Here is a 26,994-nt window from a genome sequence, read left to right as displayed (position 1 = left end):
TTAGCTTTGTTACACTTTGAGTACAACAGGGGTTTGAACAGTGTTCTGCTGTAGCTTCTGTGCAATTAAAAAAATTCTTCCAAAAAACTGTGTGCAGCCACAGGGGAATACCTTTCCTGTGGGTCTAGCAAAGGCACAGGGGCTGATAGAGGGTATGTGTGAAGAAAGAGAACTGCACTTCAAAATAACAATAAACTCCTTCATGGCAGATCAGGTCTTGCTTCCACAGGGACCCTTCCACTTCTAGAACCTCCACTGGCTAGTAAAGCTAGTTCCGAAAATGTATTATCAGGCATTTAGGGAAGCAAGTTCAGGTGCTTTCGCTACTGTTCTGCCTCACGGCGAGGACATTTTGATTAATGCTCATCACTTACAAATGTACTTCTCCTGAGACACATTATTTCTAACTTGCAAAATTGTCTTTTCCAGGAGAACAGAATGCTAGTGGGCAGCTACCACCCAAATCCTTCCCAATAACAGAGGCATCTGGAGGTAGACAAAGCAAGTTCTTCACTATTTAAGTAAAGCTCTATCTATGTTTCAGTGGAGAGGCACAGAAGTAGGAGAAAAACTTTTACAGTTATCTTTAGTTTTACTTCCAGCAAATTCTCTGTTTTGTTAATATTAAAAAAACCTCTTGGGATGCTTGCACATCTCTGCCAGCCTCTCAGCAACTCCCATCCTCTATTTTCCCTTCCCTGAAATGGAGTTTCATCAAGATAAGCTTGTACTTGAGTCTCCATTTCTGTGTCAGAAATTTTATTCAGACTCAGATCTACCCTAGAAGGTTAATTGGTAAACCTGATACTTTAAACCTACTTGAAAGGTTTTTTTCCAGAGGATCAGAGAAAATAAAGATACTAAAACTGGTGATGTTCCTAGGGCATAACCAGACAGGTTAGTTGAATGGTGTGGGGTTTGCCTCCAGATGAAGTAATCTAAACATAGATGCTTTCATGCAAACTAGTTGTCTAAGTTCCCATGACAATAAATTCAGATTAGTTCAAAGATAATTGGCTGGTACCATTTGAGACATCCACATGGACCTATGAGAGAATCGCATCTTTCTGGACAAGCAGCTGTAGGCTAGGCAGGAAGGCCTAGGACCTCTAAAAAGGTATTAGATACCTATGTTTCATAGAATCATAGAATGTTTAGGTGAGTTTGACTCAGACTGTATACAGTATATGGATCCTATTGTGCAGCAACACAGAGTCAACAAACCCCTGCCTACACTGAGGTCTCTTACACTCACTTAATAGCCCCTCGATACTTACCAACAAACTCTGTACTCACTGTAAGGCCGAGGTTTTGTCTCACTATATATTCCATTAAAATATACACATTTGAAACCACAAATATCAGAGCAATCCAAGCAACTCATTACTACTACTCAAGGGCAACTAGAGAACATTCAAACAGGGTTAGGGAAGATATTGAATTTGAAATGAGTAGCCTATCACTTGGCTTTCTGAGACTGAGAACAGAATATCAAGGACATATCAATGAGTCATGATTTTTATATGCATTTCTTTACCTTTTGGGATAGTTCCTTGTCCAGAAAAATACATATATTTCCACTCTTCCCCCAATCAAAAAAAAAAAAAAATTCAGTCATAAAAATTTGTCTCACCTAATACGTATATCTAAAATGTAGCTGTCAAAGGCAGCCACATTAATGTCCTATTATAGTCAATGAAATGTGATTCGTCTCCTTTAGGACTTGTATCTGTTATGAAAGAAATTGTCCTCTGGATGTCCCTATTTCTCTCTGTTGCCTATAAAAATAGTTTACAATGATAGCATAGTATAGCTCGCTAACTTTTACAAATCTGAGGTAAAAGTCAGGCCTATTCAAATTGCCTTATAGGATGAAACCAAAGATTAAATCCTGGTCCCACTGAAAACAAGGATAACTGAGAGCACCATGCTCTGACTTACAGGGGTGAGAGCTCAAAACCCAGCAACACCATTTGCTGCACCTAAATACAGGGCTGGCAGCTTTCTGAGCACTGGGTTTGACACTGATACTGATTTGATCTGCATCTTGAGTAAAATGATTTCTTGGTTTGACTATTGCCTGTATTGTTACCAATCTCAAAAGTCCACTCTGAGATTGTGTCCAGACTTGTAGCTCCCTGTGGATTAATAGAATGATTTAAAGGTATTAAATTATCTTTAATTAAAATATTTTGTAATCATTTAAATTCTTGAATGTAGGACCATTATCATAATGCACTGTTAGAATTAGTCTACTGTGCAGCACTTCCATAAGATTGAGCACACTGTTTTTCTCGACTTATTCAGTTCAGAATTCCTTACTGTAAGTTAAAGAAAATCGCAAGTTGCACAGAATTACTGTAAGAATGAGAATAGAAAATATACAAACAAAACCAATGATAAGCCTACATAATATGTCTGTGAGTGGGTTTAGGAGGTTGATGGAAATTATTTGACTTGAGTGATAAGGATATGTGGGAGTTCAAGAAGAGGGTTGGGGTTTTTTTAAGTACAGAATTACGGCAATATTGGTTTGATTCTACTGAAAAACATTTTCAAATTTTCTACTTTATTTCAAGGTGAAAAGAGTAGCCCAGTAAGAGTGACTCTTGGCTTTTGGAGCTCTTTTTTGTCTTTGCCCCTTACTATTTTGATGATGTGACAAATTCAATCTGTATTCCTGAAAAGCTGCACATACATTCTGTAAATGAAATATAGTTAAAGGTACGTTTTTTTCCTTCCTGCAACCAAAAAACCAAGATGGTGTTTTTTAATGCAACTTCAGTATTTTAAAGGCACGTAGGAACTGTTTAGAAGACCGAAACATCTGTCAGCACTTTGCTTTGCCGTCTACAGGATGCTGGTTAGGCTGTAATTTCTCGCTAATTAACTGATCTAAAATAGAACCCTTTGTAACTAGTCCATCAGCAATCCATGAGGTTTGTGTTGCCCACATCTCTTTTAACTTTGTCAAAGGCTTACAGTTTCTGACCTTGTTGTCTTGTTTGATTTGCATTTCTGTTTTGAGACTAACGTTAATTACACTGTCAAAACAGATTTTATCGGTTACGTAACAAGGGCTGCCTACAGACCTAAGTTTCCTCAATATGGAGGTAACGACTTACGCACTGAATGACTTGATTACAGTAATTCCTTTTATGCTGTTCTCCTCCTGGGAGATTGTAGTGTGTACTTAGACTCCAGCTTTTTCCAAATTTAGTGGTCACATTTTCACTTAATTGTTAGTTTCCTGTACAAAATCGGATAGATGTACAGAACTTAAGCCTAAAAGGATCTACTCTGAATATTGAGTCTAACCTCCTGCACACACAGATTTTTTTAAAAAAAAAGACAAACTCATCCAGTAATTTTGCCTTACCCCAGTAAATTCTGACTCAGGTTACGTGTCATGCTAATGATTTCAGTCTTTTTTCACAAGTGCTATATATTTTCTGTTTAGCAGAGAGATGTCAAAGAGAGATGCTACTTGAAAAATAGCATTTTATATGGGATTCATATGAACGCAATGTCTAAGAGACATGCTATTTTGAAAAACTCTTTTAAAATGTTATATATAAGAAGCACAAATCTTGCCTATTTCAATAATATGTTATGATAATGGTCCAGATGCTGAGTTTGTGTGAATTGGTCTGATTCCACTGACTTCAATATCAACAACTTCAGTGGGATTAACAGCATGGTCTAGCTCAGTGCCTAAAACTGCACAATCAATTTAAAAACTACAGAAATACAGAGGGTTTGCTTTTAATACTTCTGTGGAGCTACAAAGGGGCCTTGGGCCAAGCTATTAGTAGCTGCTATGTAGTAGCTCCAGCAGAAGGGATTAAGGAGCAGGAAATTAGGATTCAGCCATTAATGCAGGCAAATTCCACACACACTTGCTTTAACAGCCAGCTCACAGGGGGTGTGGAGCAGAGGGCATAAAGCTCCCACCTTTCCAATGAACACAGGTAATGGAAGACAGGAGAGGTTATGTCCCAATGCATACCAGAGTCACAGGGACAGTGCGGTCACAGGGACAGAGCTTTTGGCTGGAATTTATCCCACGCCTTTTACATTTCAAAATTAGATGTCCTGATCTCAGCTGGTTGTCCTTGATTCTCTTTATGGTTGATGGAGAAAAGTAGGCACCTGCATAGGATGATTCATTTCCTGGTAAAATAAGCGTGTAAGATGGGTGAGAATTGCTCCCAGAATTGCTTATTTTTCTCCCAGTAATCCTAAAAGAGATCAGACAACTAACTTAGGCTTAGATGACTGTTTTTCAAGTGACTAATGTGAGGTGAGATGGTTTCCCATGTATAGTTCTTAAATACTGTCTTGAAGGTATGATATCATTGTTACTAGAAGACCCTACTTAAAAACTGGCACAGGATAAATGCCGGATTTTGCCCTGATGGACTATGGCAATGTGAGACCATCAATTAACATCTGACTTTAGGGTTTACGTAAACATAGATGTAAAATGGCCCATCATGAAAAAAGATTAGGAAGTTATAGATACCTACCACCCAGACAATGCTTTGGGTTATGTATCAGAAATAGTGTGGCGAGCAGGACTAGGGAAGTGATCGTCCCCCTGTACTCAGCACTGGTGAAGCCACACCTCAAATACTGTGTTCAGTTTTGGGCCCCTCACTACGAGAAAAACATTGAGGTGCTGGAGTGAGTCCAAAGAAGGGCAAGGAAGCTGGTGAAGGGTCTAGAGCCAAGTCGTGTGCAGAGTGGCCAAGGGAACTGGGGTTGTTTAGCCTGGAGAAAAGGAGGCTGAGGGGAGACCTTATTGCTGTCTGCAACTAGCTGAAAGGAGGTTGTAGCGAGGTGGGTGTTGGTCTCTTCTCCCAGGTAACAAGTGATAGGACAAGAGGAAACGTCTTCAAGTTGCACCAGGGGAGGTTTAGATTGGATATTAGGAGAAATTTCTTAACAGAAAGGGTTATCAAGCATTGGAACAGGCTGCCCAGGGAAGTGGTGGAGTCACCATACCTGGAGGTATTTGAAAGACATGTAGATTTGGTGCTTAGGGATATGGTTTAGTGGTGGACTTGGCAGTATTAGGTTTACATTTGGACTTGATGGTCTTTAAAGTCTTTCCAACCAAAGGGATTCCATAATTCTATGATTCTATGACTCTATGACTTGCATTTACTGCCTAGGGTCGGGTAGTGGAGGAAAAACATTTTTTTCTGTGCAGAGCCTGAGCACGTACTCAGAGAAAGTAGACCCCAAGTCACTGGTGTAGGTCTTTGAGGTGGCCACTGGTGACACACATCAAAAACAGAAGACTTGGATCCAAACAGACTGATTTACCTTAATCTTTTCCCCTCATTCTAGCTGATCACTTTTTCTTAATTAAGTATCCAGTGGCTACACATGTCAAAACTAAGCATTTCTATATTATCTTGTTATGACTGAACTTTAAAGGTGTTACTGATCCAATAAGGAAACCTCTTTCTAACATTCCAGAATTTGACTTTAGGAAAAGCTAGACTTGCTTTGTAAAACTTAAACTGGCCTGTTTGACACTACAGTCTCCTTTTAATTATGTTTGACATTGGAGACCAGTGTATAATGGAAGTTGACAATAGGCATTTATAAAAAGATGTGTCACAGCATTCTATCTTTTAAATAGGGACTTGTATTCTTATTTTTGACATCCATGGCTTGACAGAAAAATCATCAAAGAGTTCATTCTTTTTGTGGGAAATAATAAACTCTTTCAGTGGCTAAGAATTTTTTCTCAAAAGTCCCCTTTGATTTCTTAATGGTCTTTTAATGTTCATCATTCTTTGTTTTGAGAAGTAATTGTTATGCATCCATACGTACATTTTTATTTTGAGAGCAGCTCAGAGGTCCTGATAACCACGATGGAGCATGGTGAAGAGATTTCAGGGCATTTCAGGGACAGACATGTTAGCTAGAACTGTAAAAACCTTTGGCTAGAACAGTATTCATGATGGTCAAAAGACTATACCAATAAGGATTAGATTTAATTGTGGCCTTTCATTATGAGAAGGTCCCTTTTTCCTCTACTGAAATTGTTTCAGGGTTAGCATGCACCTTCTCTGTGCAAAGCAGAAGATCTAGCATCAGCATGGGAGTATGCACCGTGTTTCTCTCGGTGCTGTGGTTCCTCAGAGAAGCCCTGTCTGCCTGCAGCAACATGCCCCTGGGAGCTCTGCCTCTGGGGCAGCTCCACAGTCCCTGCAGAGTAATTATCCTCCTTCTGAATAAACCTCCTTACAAAACAGATAACCCAGTTTACTCCTGCCCCATGTCATAAGGGACAACAGTTTCCTTTAATTGATGATGTTTTCATGTAAATTCATCATCCAGTTAACTTTGTGATCTCAGACTAAATAATGTTATTTTGACTAAGTGCTTAGTGGTTACATTGATTTGTAAAAACCCCTCAGGTGACTCTATCTTGCAAATGGACCAACAGCAGTGATTTATTAAAAGGCTGCCTTTTGAAAGGTGTTCTGAACGTCACCTACAGCCACTGACATTTCATCAAATATATCACATCTCTCCTTCTGCCTTTTGTCTGTGAACCTCTAGGGATGACCTGAAGGTATATCTAAATTGAATTATTTTAGTCATTTTATTTCTAGTACAAACTGTATTGGCACTGAAATATGGGCAGAGTAACTGACTTATTCCTATGGCTGTAGCAACAGTAACCTTAAGCAAGTTTAGTCAAATGCAGTGTAGATGAAGAGGGATATTCTGCTTCCAGGTACCTCAATTGAATAAAAAAAAAATCCTGTTACTTATGAATTATCAGGAAAGTTTCCTTGGATTTCTATTGTATGTGTCCAAACTGTCAAATTGCCAGGTCTCGAGTGCTGGGATTGTCTTCTCGGTTCTCTGCAGTATTGCCATAACGCCTGATACTCTGGTTCTGACCAGTGCTTCCCAGCACTTAAGAGAAATTAATGCAGTTTACAGAATAGGTCAGTTGTAGCCATCTCTGTGCCAAATTCAGCATGGATCAGCAATCCTGTGTATGTGAGGGTCATCTGGCAGTTAAGGTATCAAATGGAAGTCATGTGCTAGGAGAAGATAACTGGAGCTGACATGAAAGGGCACTGCACTCTTTACATAAAGGCAATGATCCTTACAAAAACAAATTGAGGTGTTACACTTTTTCCTGCCTGAGTGACAAATTAATGCATGTTGTGCTGCATTGCTACCTGCTCCTTTCTCCTAAACAATTTATAGCTGGTTTTCATCATCCTTTAGTCTAGCCCACTATGAAGCAGCACAGAAACATTTTGTTTTCTCTCTATTTCTCTAACAATGTTCTTCCTTAAAGGGATATCCTGTGGAGCCGATTGCTGTTTATGCTGAAGTGGGACAAGTACCTGAACAGTTAATACTTCAATTCAAACAGAAGTCTGAAATACCCATGTAGTTTAGAATTAGAACACTTTTTACCATTTTTATCATTTTTAGTTGATGATCATAAGCTAACAGATGGAGATAGACTGTATCTTATGAGCTCCAAAAAAATATATTTCCAGCTTGTCACGGTTTAAAGCTGGGCCGGCTATTAACCCTGTGGCAGACACTCTGTTAACCCTCTCCCACCCCACCCTAAGGGAAAGGGAAAAGGGAGAGAGACTTACGGGTTGGAAAGTTAAAACAGTTTTAATAAACTATAGTAATGAAAAAAAGAGTATAATAAGAATAATAGAAATAATCAAATATATACAAAACCAAGATCGAGAGCTTGGAAATCCTCCTCAGGCAGAGTTGCTCCCCCCAGCACGGGCAGAGGGGAAAATGCAGTAGCTCCCTGCCATGACACCTGCAGGCTTTTAGCTGGAAAATTGGCAAAGCTGGTACCAATCAGTGGGAGACAGGAGGGCCCGTCCCTCCTGGGCCCCACCTCCAGGAGGCAGTGGGTTAGTGATAAATAGGAAAGTGAGAATGACATGTATGGGATGGAATACCTCGGTGGCCAGTTCTGGGCCACCTGCCCCATCTGCTCCTCCCTGCAGGTGCAACCCCCCTTCGGCTCTTCACTCGTAAGCAGTGAGGAATTTAGCAGTGACCTTGGTTTCTCTAAGACTAATTGGCCTGGTTTGGGCCAAACCAGGACATTCCACCCCTTATTCCATACCATTCACGTCATACTCAGATCACCACTACCTTTTCATTTTCAAATATATATACACATATCACTAGTTTATGATTCATCTTTATGCAAAAAGTTCATCAAGTTCATTTAGTTCAGGATTGTGGGTTTCCATCTGGCTAGCAGTCTCTCAGGGCAGGAGACATGGTATGAGTTTTGTCACGGTTCATGCCCACGGGTTGCAGGTTCAAAATGTCAGTCTCGAGGGGGTTACTGGATGCCACTTGCGGTTAGCTCCGGTCTCATCACCACTGTCTTAACCTGAAAGACACTTATGAACACTATTAGTATTATGCAGCAACAACATACAGTTCAGAATTAAGTAGTCTCACCCAGAATCAGATCACCTTCAGGGACACATTGGACTTCACCATCTTGCAACATCACCCACCAAGTACATCCAGGTCCCTGAGCAAAAGCAATCCCACGAATGGGTTTACCTTTGCCCGTAGCAGGAAGAACCCAGACAGTTTTTCCCAATAGATTCCTTTCATGTACCACAGGGACTTTATCTCCTTCTACTGTATGTAGAAGGTCTGACTGAGCAGGGCCAGCTCAATTGATAGATCCCCTGGTGTTAACTAACCAGGTAGCTTGTGCCAGATGCTTATCCCAGTTTTTAAAGGTTCCACCCCCCATTGCTTTCAGGGTAGTTTTTAACAGCCCATTATACCATTCAATTTTCCCAGAGGCTGGTGCATGATAGGGGATGTGATATACCCATTCGATGCCATGCTCTTTGGCCCAGTTGTCTATGAGACTGTTTTTGAAATGAGTCCCATTGTCCGACTCAATTCTCTCTGGTGTGCCGTGTCGCCACAAAATTTGCTTTTCAAGGCCCAGGATAGTGTTTCAGGCAGTGGCATGGGGCACAGAGTATGTTTCCAGCCATCCGGTGGTCGCCTCCACCATGGTAAGCACATAGCGTTTACCCTGGCGGGTTTGAGGGAGTGTGATGTAGTCAATTTGCCAGGCCTCCCCATATTTATATTTCAACCACCGCCCCACATACCACAAAGGTTTTAACCATTTGGCTTGCTTAATTGCGGCGCATGTTTCACAATCATGGATAACCTGTGCAATAGAGTCCATGGTTAAGTCCACCCCTCGGTCACGAGCCCATCTGTATGTTGCATCTCTCCCTTGATGACCTGAAGTGTCATGAGCCCACCGAGCTAAAAATAGTTCACCTTTATGTTCCCAGTCCAAATCTATTTGGAACACTTTAGCAGCCTGATCCGCTTGTTGGTTGTTTCGATGTTCCTCAGTTGCCCGACTTTTAGGTACGTGAGCATCTACATGACGTACCTTCATGACTAGTTTCTCTAGCCGAGCAGCAATATCTTGCCACAATTCAGCAGCCCAAATAGGTTTACCTTTGCGCCGCCAGTTGCTTCGCTTCCACTGCTTTAACCACCCCCACAAGGCATTTGCTACCATCCATGAGTGAGTATAAAGATACAGCCTTGGCCACTTTTCTCGTTCAGCAATGTCTAAAGCCAGCTGGATGGCTTTTACCTCTGCGAATTGACTTGATTCACCTTGTCCTTCTGTGGCTTCTGTGACTCGCCGTATAGGACTCCATACAGCAGCTTTCCACTTCCGATGCTTTCCTACAAGATGGCAGGATCCATCGGTGAACAGGGCATACTGCTTCTCATCCTCTGGTAGTTCATTATATGGTGGGGCTTCTTCAGTACGTGTCACCTCCTTTTCTGGTGGCATTCCAAAGTCTTTGCCTTCTGGCCAGTCCATGATCACTTCTAAGATTCCTGGGCGATTAGGGTTTCCTATTCGAGCCCTCTGTGTAATTAATGCAATCCATTTACCCTATGTAGCATCAGTTGCATGATGGGTAGTGGGAACCTTACCCTTGAACATCCAGCCTAGTACTGGTAATCGAGGTGCTAGGAGAAGTTGTGCTTCAGTACCAATTACCACTGAAGCAGCTCTAACTCCTTCATATGCTGCCAGTATCTCTTTTTCAGTTGGGGTGTAATTGGCCTCGGAACTCTTGTATCCTCGACTCCAAAATCCTAGGGGTCGACCTAGAGTCTCCCCTGGTACTTTCTGCCAGAGGCTCCAGGTAGGACCATTGTCCCCAGCTGCGGTGTAGAGCACATTTTTAACATCTTGTCCTGTACAGACTGGTCCAAGGGCTACTGCATGCACAACATCTGTTCAAAAGCCTGTCGTTGTTCAGGGCCCCCTGAAAATCATTCTTCTTTCTGGTCACTTGATAAAGAGGGCGTACAATCTGGCTGTAATCTGGAATATGCATTCTCCAGAAACCCACAACGCCTAAGAAGGCTTGTGTTTCCTTTTTGTTAGTTGGTGGGGACATAGCTGTTATTTTGTTGATCACCTCTATCGGGATCTGGCGACGCCCATCTTGCCATTTAATCCCTAAAAACTGGATCTCCCGGGCAGGTCCCTTGACCTTGCTTCTTTTTATGGCAAAACCAGCTTTCAGAAGAATTTGAATTATTTTCTCCCCTTTGTCAAAAACTTCTGCTGCTGTATCACCCCACACAATGATGTCATCAATGTATTGCAAATGTTCTGGAGCTCCACCCTTTTCTAGTGCAGTCTGGATCAGTCCATGGCAAATAGTAGGACTGTGTTTCCACCCCTGGGGCAGTCGATTCCAGGTATACTGGATACCTCTCCAGGTAAAAGCAAACTGTGGTCTGCACTTTGGTGCCAAGGGAATAGAGAAAAATGCATTAGCAATGTCTATGGTGGCATACCACTTGGCTGCCTTTGACTCCAGTTCGTATTGAAGTTCTAGCATGTCTGGCACAGCAGCACTCAGCGGTGGCGTAACTTCATTTAGGCCACGATAGTCCACAGTTAATCTCCATTCTCCAGCAGACTTTCTCACTGGCCATATAGGACTATTAAAGGGTGAGCGAGTCTTGCCAATCACTCCTTGATTTTCTAATTGTCTAATCAGTTTATGAATGGGGATCAGGGAGTCTCGATTGGTGCGATATTGTCGTCGGTGCACCGTGGTAGTAGCAATTGGCACCTGTTGTTCTTCAACCTTCAGCAACCCCACAACAGAAGGATCTTCTGAGAGGCCAGGCAAGGTAGACAGCTGTTTAATGTCCTCAGTCTCTACAGCTGCTATACCAAAGGCCCATCTGTACCCTTTTGGGTCCTTAAAATACCCTCTCTTGAGGTAGTCTATGCCAAGAATGCACGGAGCATCTGGGCCAGTCACAATGGGGTGCTTTTTCCATTCATTTTTAGTTAGGCTCACTTCGGCCTCCAATACAGATAACACTTGAGATCCTCCTGTTACTCCTGAAATACTGATAGGTTCTGCCCCTTTATGATCCGATGGCATTAGGGTGCACTGTGCACCAGTGTCTACCAAGGCTCGATACCTTTGTGGTTTTGATGTGCCAGGCCATCGAATCCACACAGTCCAATAAACTCGGTTGTCCCTCTCCTCCACCTGGCTGGAGGCAGGGCCCCCCTAATTAAGAAATGGATTCGTGCTGCTCACAGGGACTGGACCTTCATTTCTCCTATTCACACTTGAGAAAAAAGGATTTGAGGCCCATCTACCCTGACTGGGGTCCTGCTCACTGGTAACTGGAGCAGCCATCCTTCTAGAAAAATTCTCTCTGGTATTTCTTTTAGCTTGCAACTCACGTACTCGTGCCTGTAGGGTACTGGTAGGTTGTCCTTGCCATCTGCTCATGTCCTCCCCATAACCACGCAGGGCAAACCACAGGATACCTCATGATGTGTTCCGTTTCCTTTGAGCTGGTCCTGTAGTAGAGCGTTTTCTCCTAACAGCTGCAACGCGCGCCTGTGTAGGTAGAGAGTCAAGTTTATTCTCGATCCTGGACAGTTTGTCTGACAGTTGTTTAAATGAGTCCTTGTTTTCCTTAGTCAGTTTTTCCACAGCCGAGATGCGTGCCTGCAGTGGGGAAGAAATACTATCTTCATACTGTCGCATACAGTTAGCCATTTCACCCACAGTAGAACGTGCCATATCATCTTCTCCCCAGACTAATATTGGCAATGTATGGGTATATGTCGGTGGAGCACTCTTCACAACCTTCCGGAACATGAATTGGTTGCATTCCACTTCATCAGTATCTACAGGATCTACAACTTCCCGTGGGTGTCTATAAATAATCTCTTGCACAGCTAGTTCTCTAAGGTAGTTAATACCTTTTTCTATAGTGGTCCATTTGCTTAGGTGGCTCATAACATCATCTTTATAGGGATACCTGCTCTTTACAGCTGACAAGAGTCGCCTCCAGAGACTGACAGTGTTTGACTTTCTTGCGAGCACCTTATCAATACCACCATCTCTGGACAGGGATCCCAACTGTCTGGCTTCTCTGCCATCCAGTTGCATGCTATCTGCCCCATTATCCCAGCATCCGAGCAACCAGGTAATAATAGGTTCACCGTCATAACGGCTGAAGTCTTTCCTTATATTTCTCAGGTCCTTCAGGGATAAGGAGTGGTAGGTTATCTCTACGTCCAAGTCCTCCTCTTGTGATAGTTCTGCTTTAGAAGGACCTTTCTTCTGTGATGGGTCTGCTTTAAAAGGACGATCAAGGAAACCCCCATCTGTGTTGGGCCCTAACTCTGCCTGAGAAGGGCCCTCACCTGGGTCATAGGATGGCTCTGCCTTAGAAGGCTCTGAGTCATCATCCTTCTCTTCACAAGCTGATTTCTTTTGGTATTTCTTCCTGGTTACAGGAGCAATTGGTACAGATTCGATAGATGCTGGGGTCTGAGTAGATGCAGTGGCTGTCGTGGGAGTGCTGAGACTCGTTAGAGTCTGAGTAGCTGCAGTGGCCATCTTGGGGGGTGTAGCAGCTGTGGTACAGGCTGCCAAGGTTTCAGTGGATTTAGTGGCTGTAGCGGCAGTACACACTGTAGGATCTGAGGTGGCTGCATAACACCTACAACTGTCCCTGCACTGATATTTAATCTTATCCCACATCAGAAACACATTCAGGACAACCGAAAATAAAAACATGCCACCTAGACAGCACCATCCTAATTTCGCAAAATCTAGTGGAATCAGCTTGGCAGAAAAGGAGAAGGTACTATTTCCCAAAGTAAAACTGGAAGTGTAATCATTAACAGAATCAGCTAAAGGACGCCTGGAGCGTGCAGATGAAGTCACTGCTACTGATTCACGATTAAAGCTGCCCATCATTGTGTCATAGAGATAAGAGATCGGAATAGGAACTGCCCAGTTTATCACAGCATAAATCAGTATCAAACCCCATACGAAAACAATACATTTCGACCAGCGCCCACTGCTAAACTGCATGTAAACATTCATAAGAAGCAAGCAATAACACAGTGCCCACGGCAGGTAAGGCATCATTGCAATACTCAACTGTGAAAGAAACTCTATAAAAAAAACAAGATAACACAGCATTCAAAAATGACATCACCATCTTCGCTATCTGTTTTAATTTCCAACCCCTCGTAAATCTCAAAGGAAGAAATCTGATACTCTCTCAGCTGAGCTCTCCAGGTCTCCTCCCACCAGAGCCAGGATTCAACTTATCAGAGCAACCTGTTGAAGTTTCTCTCGAGCCCCACGTTGGGCACCAATAAATCTGTCACGGTTTAAAGCTGGGCCAGCTATTAACCTGGTGGCAGACACTCTCTGTTAACCCTCTCTCCCCCCCCACCCTAAGGGAAAGGGAAAAAAGGAAAGAGACTTATGGGTTGGAAAGTTAAAACAGTTTTAATAAACTATAGTAATGAAAAAAAGAGTATAATAAGAATAATAGAAATAATCAAATATATACAAAACCAAGATCGAGAGCTTGGAAATCCTCCTCAGGCAGAGTTGCTCCCCCCAGCACGGGCAGAGGGGAAAATGCAGCAGCTCCTCCTGCCATCACACCTGCAGGCTTTTAACTGGAGAATTGGCAAAGCTGGTACCAATCAGTGGGAGACAGGAGGGCCCGTCCCTCCTGGGCCCCCACCTCCAGGAGGCAGTGGGTTAGTGATAAATAGGAAAGTGAGAATGACGTGTATGGGATGGAATACCTCGTTGGTCAATTCTAGGGCACCTGCCCCATCTGCTCCTCCCTGCAGGTGCGACCCCCCTTCGGCTCTTCACTCGTAAGCAGTGAGGAATTTAGCAGTGACCTTGGTTTCTCTAAGACTAGTTGGCCTGGTTTGGGCCAAACCAGGACACAGCTTTATTAAAAAAGGCAAGAAATAAATTCAGCTTTCTACATTGATAGCCTTTGAATACAACTTGAAGGAAAATTTTAGTTTCTTTTTCATAATTCCTTCTGTGTTTAGTTTGAACATTAAAAAGATATATTTACCTCTTATGCCATCTACTTTCTTTTTCTTTGCCTTTCAGAGCAGCTGTAGATTTTACAAATTGATTAACAGCTTGGCAGAAGGCTGTTGCTTTTACTTTGCCTGAGCCTCATTGTTCAGCAGCAGGATTGGTGAGAGAAATATCAGGAGTGCCCAGCATATGCCCAACTACTCAAAAAACCTAAAGAAATCAGAAATCTTTGGTCATCTTCTGTGAGCCACAGAAACAACAGAAGATTATCCAGGATTGATGTTTTATATGTCAAAACATGAAGCATGTCTCTGCTTCTGTTGAAGTCCACAATTTAAATCGATCTAAGGTCTCACTGTGACAGCTCTGCCCTCCTGGTGCTCTGCTTTTGCACGCCCCTGTCCTCACACTGTGTTTCATCCCCAGCCATTGTGCTGACTTTGACACCCAGCTTGTCCCTCTGTGACTAAAGACAAGCATCCTCCATCCCAGTCTTTTTCCCAGTTCAGCTTCCAGCACCGGTGCCCTGGATGGAGTTACTCGGGCACTGTCCTTGGCCAGCTCTCAGTGCTCCGGGACTGCATTGCCCAGCACCAGCCCTCCCTGCAGGGATGGCAAAACCCACCACAGCTCTGGAGTTTGTAGAATGAGGGACCAAAAAATGGGGAAGACATGAAGCAGTGCTGAGGTTTTATGTGCTTACTTTGAACTAACAACCTCTAAGGCCAATAAAATTTGTGAAGTAGTGAATGATGCAAAGCTGACAGGAGCTCTTGTCCATCAGCATAAGAAGGGGATGATAAAAGAAAAGGAAGTTCATTTTCTGTTAGGAAGAGAAAATGTTTCTTCCCATGTATAATACATGGTATGTGTGATTGCTAGGGCCAAGAATTGGACATGATAAAAAAGACATTACTGCTGGTAACAGGAACATTCACAGATGTAATAATTAATGGAAAAAAATTTGAAAGTGACATAAAATTTCATGCTTCAGACCTTAAGCCAATGCTTATTTGTTAGAGACCTAAGACCAAGCATGAAAAGTAAACCATGAATTACAGGATTACTTTTCTCCTTTAACAAGCCCCTAATCTATTAGGTAGTCATCTCTTAAGTCAGCAACGCATACCAATTTTATCTAAGACAAGTCTTGGTCACATTATTCATCTAGTTATCCCATTTACTTCACTAGAACCGCTTGAGTGATTAAAACAAATAGAATTTGTTGGCAAGATTTGCCTCACAAGTTCACACCTCCATCCTTTCACCTGATTTTGTTACAGTCACCAATTAGTCCCAGATTTCTGTGTCTCTGAAACTGTTGTTCCAGATATGAACTCATTAACTGTGCAGAGATGGACTTTTTTATTCCCTGCTCAATATTTGATCTCTGTGACTGTAGCTTAGAAATTAATCGGATTTCTTCCTGCCATATTTCACTGTAAATATGTTGCCAGTTTCTCATGAACTTTCACTCTTTCTCCTGGTTTCTTGCCCCTGTTGAACGTCTGTGGGTTTTTTAATTCCTGTTCAGTGCTCATGACCAAATGCTTGCCAGAATAGTGCAGTAACTGTAATACTTGGTGGCTTTAACACATGTCACTCCACCAAAACAATCAGAAATTTCCAGAATAAAATATTCAATCCTAGGGGGAAAAAAAAAAAGCAAGTGACTGTTTTAGTTTTGCCACAAGGAGAATTTTTCTTTTTTAGAAATGTAAATGAAGATTAAGTTAGCTATGAAGGGTTGCAACAGAAGTTTAACATTTATATTCATTAGACAGAGGAGTGATCTGCTGCCCGAGTAGTAGGGATGTACTTGCTTGTGATGTTTCATTATCGCATTTACCATATGTTTCATTATTCACTGCTATTCTTTTGCAAGAATACAAGACGGTAAAAGTAAATTAGTTACAACAGTGATAACCTGTCTCATGTTATAGGTAAAAATAGCTTCCTCTTCTGGATTTCACTCACCCTATTTCACCCCGTTGACTCTATTTCTAATGTTTCCCAGCACTGTGATCACTTGCATCTACATTTGCAGGGGGAAGGTGGGGGAGCAGTATTATGGCAACTCTCTTAGTGGAAACATTCCTTAGAGCCACTGCTTGAGCTCATAAAACAGTCTTAATTTCCAAGCTTTAGAGCCTCTCCCTTCTTTCGTGAACTTTCTGTATTCCCTAAAGCAACTGAAAAATATTGGGTTTTTCTTTCTTCTTCACTTCTGGTTACAAAACTGACAGGCGATAAGACTGGTCATAGGACAACAAAATGGCACTTCAAAAAAAGCATCCAGCCTCAGAATCTGAAGAGCGTGTTTTCACGTGTTTCACTCAGAGCAATTCAGCTCAGAGTAAGACTCTCAATCTCTACCAGGACTGAGTGGCATCAGTAGTAATCCAAAACATGCTTTGAATGAAGGTTTTCACTTCCTACCTCTGCCTCACTCTCTTTTATTTATGATTGCCCTTTTATTTATGATTATCAAGCATGCAAAATTTGAGTATTTTTCTCTAGGCTCACTTTTCCCATAGGCTAGCCTGGCGATACAGGCTCAGCAGTCACAGGTATTAGCAAATTCCTGAACTGGTCTCTTCTCTCTAGAGAGCTGCAACGCAGCCTCATATCAAAAAGCACGACTAGAGGGGCACTCCTGACTGCATTGCTCATCAGCCCATATCTGTATAATGGGAAGAGGAACTCTTGTAGAATCCTTTTTGGACTCAAGGAACCCCAATTCCAGGGTTACCTGAGTCACTGTTGCAATGTCCAATGCATTTAATGCCACCAGAAAAAGGCAAACCTTTTCCTTAAGTCATTCATTATCCTGGTCTCTGGATGTATATGTTATGCTATTTCAGCATTATTGTCACAGGGAAACATAATAATTTTCTTTATCTTCCTGTAATTATACAAGAAATGAATTGGACTTGATTTTCCTGTACGGGAATATGGAAAGCTATATCATAATGCATTTTTGTATCAGTTGCTAATTTTATGAATTATGATTTTATGTGCTTTGGGGAAAAAACACTTCCATAACAGAAATGCTCTTATTAGTACCAAAAAAGCATAGTGGGCTTAGATGATTAGAAAATTAATCTGTGTGATATTAATGACTAAATATCTATCTCTATGAAATCTCTAAAATTTTGTAAGGAAGCAGTATTGGAACAATTCGGCATCTGTAGAGCTTTCTTGAATCGTTTCTTGAGCCTTTTGCTGCAAGACAGAATCTGTGTTAAACCAGCTCAGACATGCTCTGCTCATCAGACTAAAAGTCTTAGTTCTGCTTATGTGTATCCAGTTCTCCCACTGTTTCAGACCCATTTTTTTATATCTATATTTCCATGTTCTCTGCGTTTGAGTATATCCCCCTTCAATGCATCTTCTGAGGATTTAAGGCTTACTGAAGGAAAATAGAGAAAAAGTCACTGCTTTTGGTATTACTTGTAGTTTTTGCTTGTTGTCCAAGTATCTAGTAGCTTTGCATATATTGTAGCATTTTTTGCATGCCTGGAATTTCCTTTTATTAACCATATTGTGGATATTTTTAAAACATATGCTTTTTGTGTAAGTTGCCAATCTTGCCTAATTCCAGCCAGTACACCTGAAAGTATTTTTAGAGGTTAAAGTGTGGCATACCGTAAAGTAGAAGTTTTTGAATGAAATTTAGTTTCAGTACGTCAATGCTACTTTCTGAATACACTGTGTTAATACAGAGCCCACAGTTAAGATGATAACAAGAGGGGAAAAAAAAATCTTCCTTTATTTCTCTTATCAGCTTTACCCCATGCGGAAACAACCTCAGAAGCCCTAGTGTGTACCTACACAGGACAAGTCTTAACACACACAAATCCTCACTAATTCTCTTTCATCTTCACCATAATCTGGGACTCCCATTTCCACCCCTTGCTTCTTTGTTGAAATAAAATGTCACTGTGGATACCCATCTGACTCTGAGAGACACTTTCAGCTAACAGTGAGGTTCACAAAGAGCACTATGTTGCATCATCTTCATTTTTACATAGCATATTGTTAATGTTAAGGTGATCTCTGTCGTGAAGTTTCTATCAGATTAATCTTAGTTTCTCTTTTTCTTTTTTTTTTCTTTTTTTTTTCTTTAAATTCTTTCCCTAGCTGTAACTTACACAAGTTACAAAAAAACACCACCACCGGTACCCCCTCGTACCACTTCCAAGCCACTGATCTCAGTCACAGCACAGAGCAGCACAGAATCCACCCAGGACGCATATCACGACAGCCGGACTCAGAGGATTTCCCCGTGGCCGCAGGACGGGCGAGGGATGTACAACTCCACCGACAGTTTGGACAGTAACAAGGCCATGAACCTCGCCTTGGAAACTGCGGCTGCGCAGCGCCATGCGTCCGAGAGCCAGAGCACCTCAATACGAACCAGTGACAAGGCCATTTTAGTGACAAAAGCGGAGGAGTTTCTTAAGAGTCGACGTTCCTCTATAGGGATCCAGGTAGCCTATCATTAACATCTGTTCTGTGATGAATTGCTTGCCTTCTTTCCGTAAATAGCATAGAATGAGTCATTTAGCTTCACTGGCTCTCATAATCTAACAAACAACCCCTGGCTGCTTAGCGTTAATTGGAATTCACATCATGGCAACGTGGCTGTGCAGAAAAGTCTTCGGCTAATATGCTGTACCTGGAAGAAAATGAATGAATAAATCTCTAGGGAGGTTACCTGTCATTAACACTTGATATGAAAATTATACTGCAGAGCTACAGGTGAACAGCATGTTCATCTCCTTCCCTCCACGAATTCACGGTCCTTTTTATAGAATTATGCCAGCTTTAAAATATTTGACTGTGTTTTTTCCATTATCTTTCTCTTTTGACCTTGGAAAATGTGTAATGCTGCTGGATCTTCAAGTTGTTCTACCGAAAAAGAGCCCCCCTGCCCTTACTTTTTGTTATGCTGGGGAGAAGATAACCGAGGAAGATAAAGAAATGTGCTGGTGTAGATACAGCATAATTACAGATGACAAGTAATGAAATTATGTTAATAAGCACAGTCTTTGAGCACTCCTCCATTTGTCCACCAAAATATGCAATATTTATTTCACCTGACAAAATGTCTGTCAGACTGTGGAAAGCTCAGTCACATTGTGTTGTTTCAGGTGAAAGAAATAAGACGATTCCAAATGCAAATCCTGAATAATATTCCTTCTACTAAATGGAAAGCACTACAGATAGCAATCATCATTTGTTTAAATCTCTAGGAAATGCCAAGTAATAAAAATCAGGAAATTGAACTTGCAGAGAATGCAAAGTCCTTTGAGAGAGTAGAGGGAAATTTAGGCTACTGTTCTGCTGTTACTTAGATACATATGTAATTTTAAGTATGTGAATATTACATTTTACATCACTGGGTTCACTCCTGTGCTTAAAAACATCTACTTTTGCCATATCAGCTGTAGAGGAAATGCCAAGTATTTTGGCATAGTTACAGGTATTGTAGAGACAGCAACATAGATCTTGAGAAGGTAATAGTCCATGTAACAAAGTCCAGTGAGTGACTGTTCATCTACTAGGAAGTATATTATTTTCTTTAAAAAGTAGTAATTCCATTTCCATTAATTTCAAAATACAATCAGAGAAAAATATTTGGGTTATGCATGTCACAGCTACTGATTGAGCTTCACTGTTTAACATCTTAGTGTGCCATAATTTTGCTGTTCCACAACATATTAGACTAAGGGGAAGGCACAGGCTTTGCCAGCAAGCTGCTTGTCCATTTCTCAACATAAAAGTATTTGCTTCTGCTTCTTTAGATGCAGAAGAGTAAAATGCAATTTAACAGCAATCATCGTAAAATATTCAGATGGCTACTTTTCAAATGGTTTACAAAGTAATTAGTGTATCCTAAATTGTTCAGAGAAGGGGCTTAGCAGATAACTCTGAAAAGCTCAAAGGAGCAGCAGGTAATTTTGGGTACCTTTTAGCCCCTAACCTGAAACTTGTTCTTCTGAAAGGAATAGTATCTAGTCTTGTTCTTGTCTCTTCTTTACAGCAGTTTGGCACAGTGGTATTTAACAATGTTGGTGTCTTCCTTCAGTCAGTCCTGGTGTTTCAGCAATTAATTCTGAAACTTTGATTACATCACTTGATCCTGTTTCTTACTGCAGATGATGACCAGTACTTTTCACTGGGCTCTGACCCTTCTTGGTATGTGCTGTGCTTAATACTGTGTGCTTATAATCCGCAAAAACATCTGTGCCATGATTTCCATGGAGGCAGCGGAACTTCTGTAGCAACTTATCATCTGACGCTTGGCCCATAATACTGGTCCTCAGGTGCACACACTGAACAAGGCAAATATTGTTTGCAACAGCAGGTCTTAGAAGGATGAGCTTTTTGTTATCTTTTGAGAAGTACAAACTGCTTGGTTGTACCATTTGGCATTAGATAAGGTTAAAATTGCAAAATTGCCCTCAACACAATATCCTGAGAGGACATTTTAGTTGTTTGTTTTTTTTTTTCTGCAAGAAGTTTAAAACTTCACATTAGTGTGAAAAATAATACCTTTCTGCAGCATTTCTAAGCAGAAAATGCATTTTGTTGTATTTCTGTTGCCAGCTTTGTAAGGAATAAAAACAGAGGGTAGAATACTCTTACTGCAAACTACACAAATAGTATTTATGCCCCCAAAATACAGTTAAAGTATTTAATTTCTTTTAGACTTCTGCATCAAAGGACCTTAGAAAAGGATGGTTTTTATTTGCATATTTCCTTGAATGACTAAATGACTTGTTTTCTCATTAGCATGCCATGCCAGGGTCATGCATTGAATTTGCATTTATTTGCATTAATTAATTTGCTATCAGGATGGTTAATTTGTGCATTTTTTAATGTTTCATTCCTTTAACACATTGGTATGAGAATGCTTGACAAAGGAGCTTCATACAGGAGCAGAGGGGCACAAAGATAAAGAACGACCAGCGATGCCTCTGCATGTGGAACTGCTATGGACCAGCCTAGAGTTGTCATCTCTTTGGTATATATGATTTGTATAGTGTATGTGTAATGAATAGAAGTCCTTTTAAAAAGTCCTAGCATACTAGGCATCTGCCATAGGATTGGTATTCACATGCACAGGGAGCCCAAGCTCCTAGGGGAGCATTGGGCTTACTATGAAGATCAGTAGCACCCAGTCTGCAAGGACAGAGAACACCACAGATATGGTAACCCATCTCACAGTATGTTAGCCCTATCCCAGATGGGAATTTTGAACAAAAAAAGCTTCAGAGACAAAGCTTTTTCACAAAATAGCTGTTGTTTTTTTTTTTCACTGATATATTTACATCAAGAAGAATATTGTCAGATGTGTCAGTAGGCACTTGAAAAAGATGTTGACTCCTAAATTCAAGCAAATTGCAAAATACTGATTCTAGGATTAAAGATTTAATCAGCATTCTTAAGAATATATATATATATATAAAACAAAGAATAAAACTCCAGTAATACTAGTAGCTATAGTCTTCATATCTGTCTTCTATCATGACAGCAGAAGACTAATCAAAGTATTTGAATTAAAATGGAGGGTAGAGATTGTCTAGAGTAAAATAACCACTAAGTCAAGAATAAGGTTATTTCTAATATATTTTCAGGGATTTTCCTTGCTCTTTTGCATACCCTTCTATATATGCTAATGATTTACATTCAAAAACGGCTCTAGTTATAAACAATTTCATATTAAAAGCATTTGGATTGTAAAACATATGAGAAAACATGTCAAGAAATTACTCCTTATTTGTTTCAAGTATTTGAAAACCTGCAGTCCTTTGTTTCTTCTCTGTTTAAAAGACATCTAGGCTTCTCAAAATGAACAGAAACCCCGGAAGCAGATGAGATGGAAACAAATGTTGTAAGTGTGGAGACTGATTCATGATGATATTTTTGGAGACGAGCACTAGTGGTAGCGTAGAGAATGGACTCTGTCATCTTCATTTATCATCAGGAGACCATGCTTCAAAGTATCTAGGGGTTCTTTTAATCTCCAGAATCTTCATTAAACAAATCATTCTTATAAATCAAAAGCTGCATTCAGGAGGATTAGTGCAATAACTCGCCTGCCTAACTTTTTGTGTCAAAACAGGAACTTCTGCATAATAGTTATATATATATTTAATGAAATTATTAACATCGAATGGTAAAAACTTTGTTCAAGAAATTCTGCAGTCTCAAACTGGAATTTCCCTTTAAGGCAAAGCATTTTGTACCCACACGGCACACTTACTTGGATGAGCATTAACATTTTCTTTGTACTGTTTAGGTTATACCATCCTTGTCAGTGCTCTACTTCCAGTGTACACATAGCAATCAAAAGAAATACTCGCATTGATTACACTTGTCTTTGGATCATAAATGATCCAAAGTTTTGGAGGTAAGCATTGTTCATTCTGCTCCCAAAAATCACTGTCAGACTGTGCTTTGGTGAGAGAAGTGTGTGAAGTCCTTGGCCTGCAGAAGTCAGTGAAAGTTTTCATAACACCTCTGTGGTACAGAGGCTATAACCTGGCCTTTAGAGTTAACATTGACCTATACATATATATACATAAAAAATAAGTCAGAATTTACAGTCTTAGCCAGTTAGCAGAGTTCCCATCCAGCGGTTGCATTTTGGCTGCCTCCGTACTTGTCGTAGAATCATAGAACCATAGAATGATTTGGGTTGGAAGGAACCTTCCAGATCATCTAGTTCCAAGCCCCCTGCCACAGGCAGGGACACCTTTCCACTAGACCAGGTTGCTCAAAGCCCCATCCAACCTGGCCTTGAACAGTGCCAGGGAGGGGGCATCCACAGCTTCTCTGGGCAACCTGTTCCAGTGTCTCACCACCCTCACAGTAAAGTAATTCTTCCTCATATCTAAAATAAATCTACCCTCTTTCAGTTACCCCTCGTCCTATCACTACATGCCCTTGTAAAAAGTCCCTCTGGAGAGGGACTTTTCTGTAGGCTTTCCTGTAGGTTCCTTTCAGGTACTGGAAGGCTGCTAGAAGGTCTCCCCAGAGCCTTCTCTTCTCCAGGCTGAACAAGCCCAACTGTCTCAGCCTGTCTTTGTAGGAGAGGTGCTCCAGACCTCTGATCATCTTCGTGGCCCTCCTCTGGACTCGTTCCAACAGCTCCATGTCCTTCTTATGTTGGAGGCCCAGAGCTGGATGCAGTACTCCAGGTGGGGGTCTCACAAGAGCGAAGCAGAGGGGCAGAATCACCTCCCTTGACCTGCTGGTCATGCTGCTTTTGATGCAGCCCAGGATATGGTTGGCCGCCTGGGCTGCAAGCGCACATTGCCAGCTCATGTTGAGCTTCTCGTCAACCATCACCCCCAAGTCCTTCTCCTCAGGGCTGCTCTCAATCCATTCTCCGCCCAGCCTGTATTTGTGTTTGGGATTGTCCCGACCCACGTGCAGGACCTTGCACTTGGCCTTGTTGAACTTCATGTGGTTTGCACAGGCCCAGCTCTCAAGCCTTTCAAGGTCCCTCTGGATGGCATCCCTTCCCTCCAGCATGGTGACTGCACCACACAGCTTGGTGTCATCGGCAAACTTGCTGAGGGCGCACTCAATCCCACTGTCCATGTCGCTGTCAAAGATGTTAAACAGGACCGGTCCCAATACTGAAAGCCTAGCTGTTGGAATCATAGTTAAAACAAAGCAACAGTTATTTTAAAGCCATCTAATTTTATACTCTTTTCACAAACTACTGTTGCTCATTTTCTTAACTGCCATCTAAGATAATGAAACATTCACAGAATCACAGAATCACAGAATCACAGAATGTTAGGGATTGGAAGGGACCTCGAAAGATCATCTAGTCCAATCCCCCTGCCGGGGCAGGATTGCCTAGACCATATCACACAGGAACGCGTCCAGGCGGGTTTTGAATGTCTCCAGAGAAGGAGACTCCACAACCTCTCTGGGCAGCCTGTTCCAGTGTTCAGTCACCCTCACCGTAAAGAAGTTTTTCCTCAAATTTAAGTGGAACCTCCTGTGCTCCAGCTTGCACCCATTGCCCCTTGTCCTGTCAAGGGATGTCACTGAGAAGAGCCTGGCTCCATCCTCTTGACACTTGCCCTTTACATATTTATAAACATTAATGAGGTCACCCCTCAGTCTCCTCTTCTCTAAGCTAAAGAGACCCAGCTCCCTCAGCCTCTCCTCATAAGGGAGATGTTCCACTCCCTTAATCATCTTCGTGGCTCTGCGCTGGACTCTCTCTAGCAGTTCCCTGTCCTTCTTGAACTGAGGGGCCCAGAACTGGACACAATACTCCAGATGCGGCCTCACCAGGGCAGAGTAGAGGGGGAGGAGAACCTCTCTCGACCTGCTGACCACACCCCTTCTAATACACCCCAGGATGCCATTGGCCTTCTTGGCCACAAGGGCACACTGCTGGCTCATGGTCATCCTGTTGTCCACTAGGACCCCCAGGTCCCTTTCTCCTACGCTGGTCTCCAACAGCTCTGTCCCCAACTTGTACTGGTACATGGGGTTGTTCTTGCCCAGATGCAGGACTCTACACTTGCCCTTGTTATATTTCATTAAATTTCTCCCCGCCCAACTCTCCAGCCTGTCCAGGTCTCTCTGAATGGCTGCGCAGCCTTCCGGCATCTCAGCCACTCCTCCCAGTTTTGTGTCATCAGCGAACTTGCTGACAGCACACTCTAATCCCTCATCCAAGTCATTAATGAATATATTGAATAGAACTGGTCCCAGAACCGACCCTTGCGGAACTCCGCTAGACACAGACCTCCAACTGGACTCAGTCCCGCTGACCACTACTCTCTGGCTTCTTTCCTTCAGACAGTTTACAATCCACCTCACTACCCGATCATCCAGACCACACTTCCCCAGTTTAGCTGCGAGGATGCTGTGGGAGACCGTGTCAAACGCTTTACTGAAATCGAGATAGACCACATCCACAGCTTTACCATCATCTATCCACCGGGTAACATCCTCATAAAAGGCTATCAAGTTGGTTGAGCAAGACTTCCCCTTGGTGAAGCCATGCTGAGTGCCCCTAATGATCCCCCTATCCTTGATGTGCCTAGAGACAGCACCAAGGACAAGTTGCTCCATCACCTTTCCGGGGATGGAGGTGAGGCTGACCGGTCTATAGTTACCCGGGTCCTCCTTCCTGCCCTTTTTGAAGACTGGAGTGACATTCGCTTTCCTCCAGTCCTCAGGCACCTCTCCCGTTGCCCACGACTTAGCAAAGATGATGGAGAGTGGCCTAGCAATGACTTCCGCCAGCTCCCTCAGCACCCGCGGGTGCATCCCATCAGGGCCCGTGGATTTATGGACATCGAGGTTGCTTAATTGGTCCCTGACCCAGCCCTCATCTACCAAGACAGATTCCTCCTCTATCCTGACTTCTTCTGAGGCCGCAGGGGTCCAGGGCTCCTCAGGACAGCCTCCAACAGTATAGACAGAGGCAAAGAAGGCATTCAGTAACTCCGCCTTCTTTTTATCCTCTGTCTCCAGGGCCCCCACCTCATTCATCAGTGGGCCTACATTGCCTCTAGTGTTGGTTTTACCTGCAATGTATTTGAAGAAGCCCTTTCTGTTGTCCTTGACCTCTCTTGCCAGGTTTAATTCCAAGGAGGCCTTAGCTTTCCTAGTTGCCTCCCTACATCCTCTGACAACAGACTTATATTCCTCCCAAGTGGCCAGCCCCTCCTTCCACGATCTGTACACCTTCTTCTTCCACTTGAGTTTGCCCAGCAGTTCCCTGTTCAACCATGCAGGTCTCTTGGTCCCCTTCCTTGACTTCCTACCTGCTGGGATGCTCTGATCTTGAGCTCGGAAGAAGCAGTCCTTGAACGCTAACCAACTATCTTGGGCCCCCTTACCTTCTAGTATCCTGTCCCATGGGATTTCCCCTAGCAATTGCTTGAAAAGGCCAAAGTTGGCCCTCCTGAAGTTTAGGGTTGTGATTCTGCTAGCTATTCTGTTCCTGCCACATGAGATCCTGAACTCTACCATCTCATGGTCGCTACAACCAAGGCTGCCCTCAACCTTCACCTCTTCAACCAGACCCTCCTTGTTAGTGAGGATAAGATCCAGCAGCGCTCCTCTCCTAGTTGGCTCATCCACCATTTGCATCAGAAAGTTATCATCAATGCACTGGAGGAACCTCCTGGACTGAGGATGGCTGGCTGAGTAGGCCTCCCAGCAAATATCAGGGTAGTTGAAATCCCCCACAACAACCAGGCCCTGTAATTGTGAGACTGCTCTCAGCTGCCTGTAGAAGGCCTCATCACCCTCCTCATCCTGATCCGGTGGCCTGTAATAGACACCCACAACAGTATCACCCCTGCCAGCCTGCCCCTTAATTCGCACCCACAAACTCTCAACTCGCTCCTGATCTGCCTCTGGACAGAACTCAATACATTCTAGCTGCTCACTCACATAAAGAGCAACTCCACCACCTCTCCTTAGTGGCCTGTCTTTCCTGAACAGGACATCGCCATCCATGACCACATTC

General features: G+C 42.5%; 1 protein-coding gene across 1 annotated transcript in view; it reads left to right on the top strand.

The window, feature by feature from the left end:
* Nucleotides 1-26,994, top strand: part of DLGAP2 (DLG associated protein 2) — a 427,755-nt gene that overhangs the window by 374,809 nt on the left and 25,952 nt on the right. The window contains exon 8 of the mRNA XM_068396649.1: nt 18,612-18,961. Within this exon, the coding sequence (XP_068252750.1) occupies nt 18,612-18,961 (350 nt within the window). The remainder of the gene's footprint in view (nt 1-18,611; nt 18,962-26,994) is intronic.

The sequence above is a fragment of the Nyctibius grandis genome, chromosome 1 (assembly GCF_013368605.1).
Source record: "Nyctibius grandis isolate bNycGra1 chromosome 1, bNycGra1.pri, whole genome shotgun sequence".
Taxonomy (NCBI): domain Eukaryota; kingdom Metazoa; phylum Chordata; class Aves; order Nyctibiiformes; family Nyctibiidae; genus Nyctibius; species Nyctibius grandis.
This window is presented reverse-complemented; position numbering and strand designations above follow the sequence as displayed.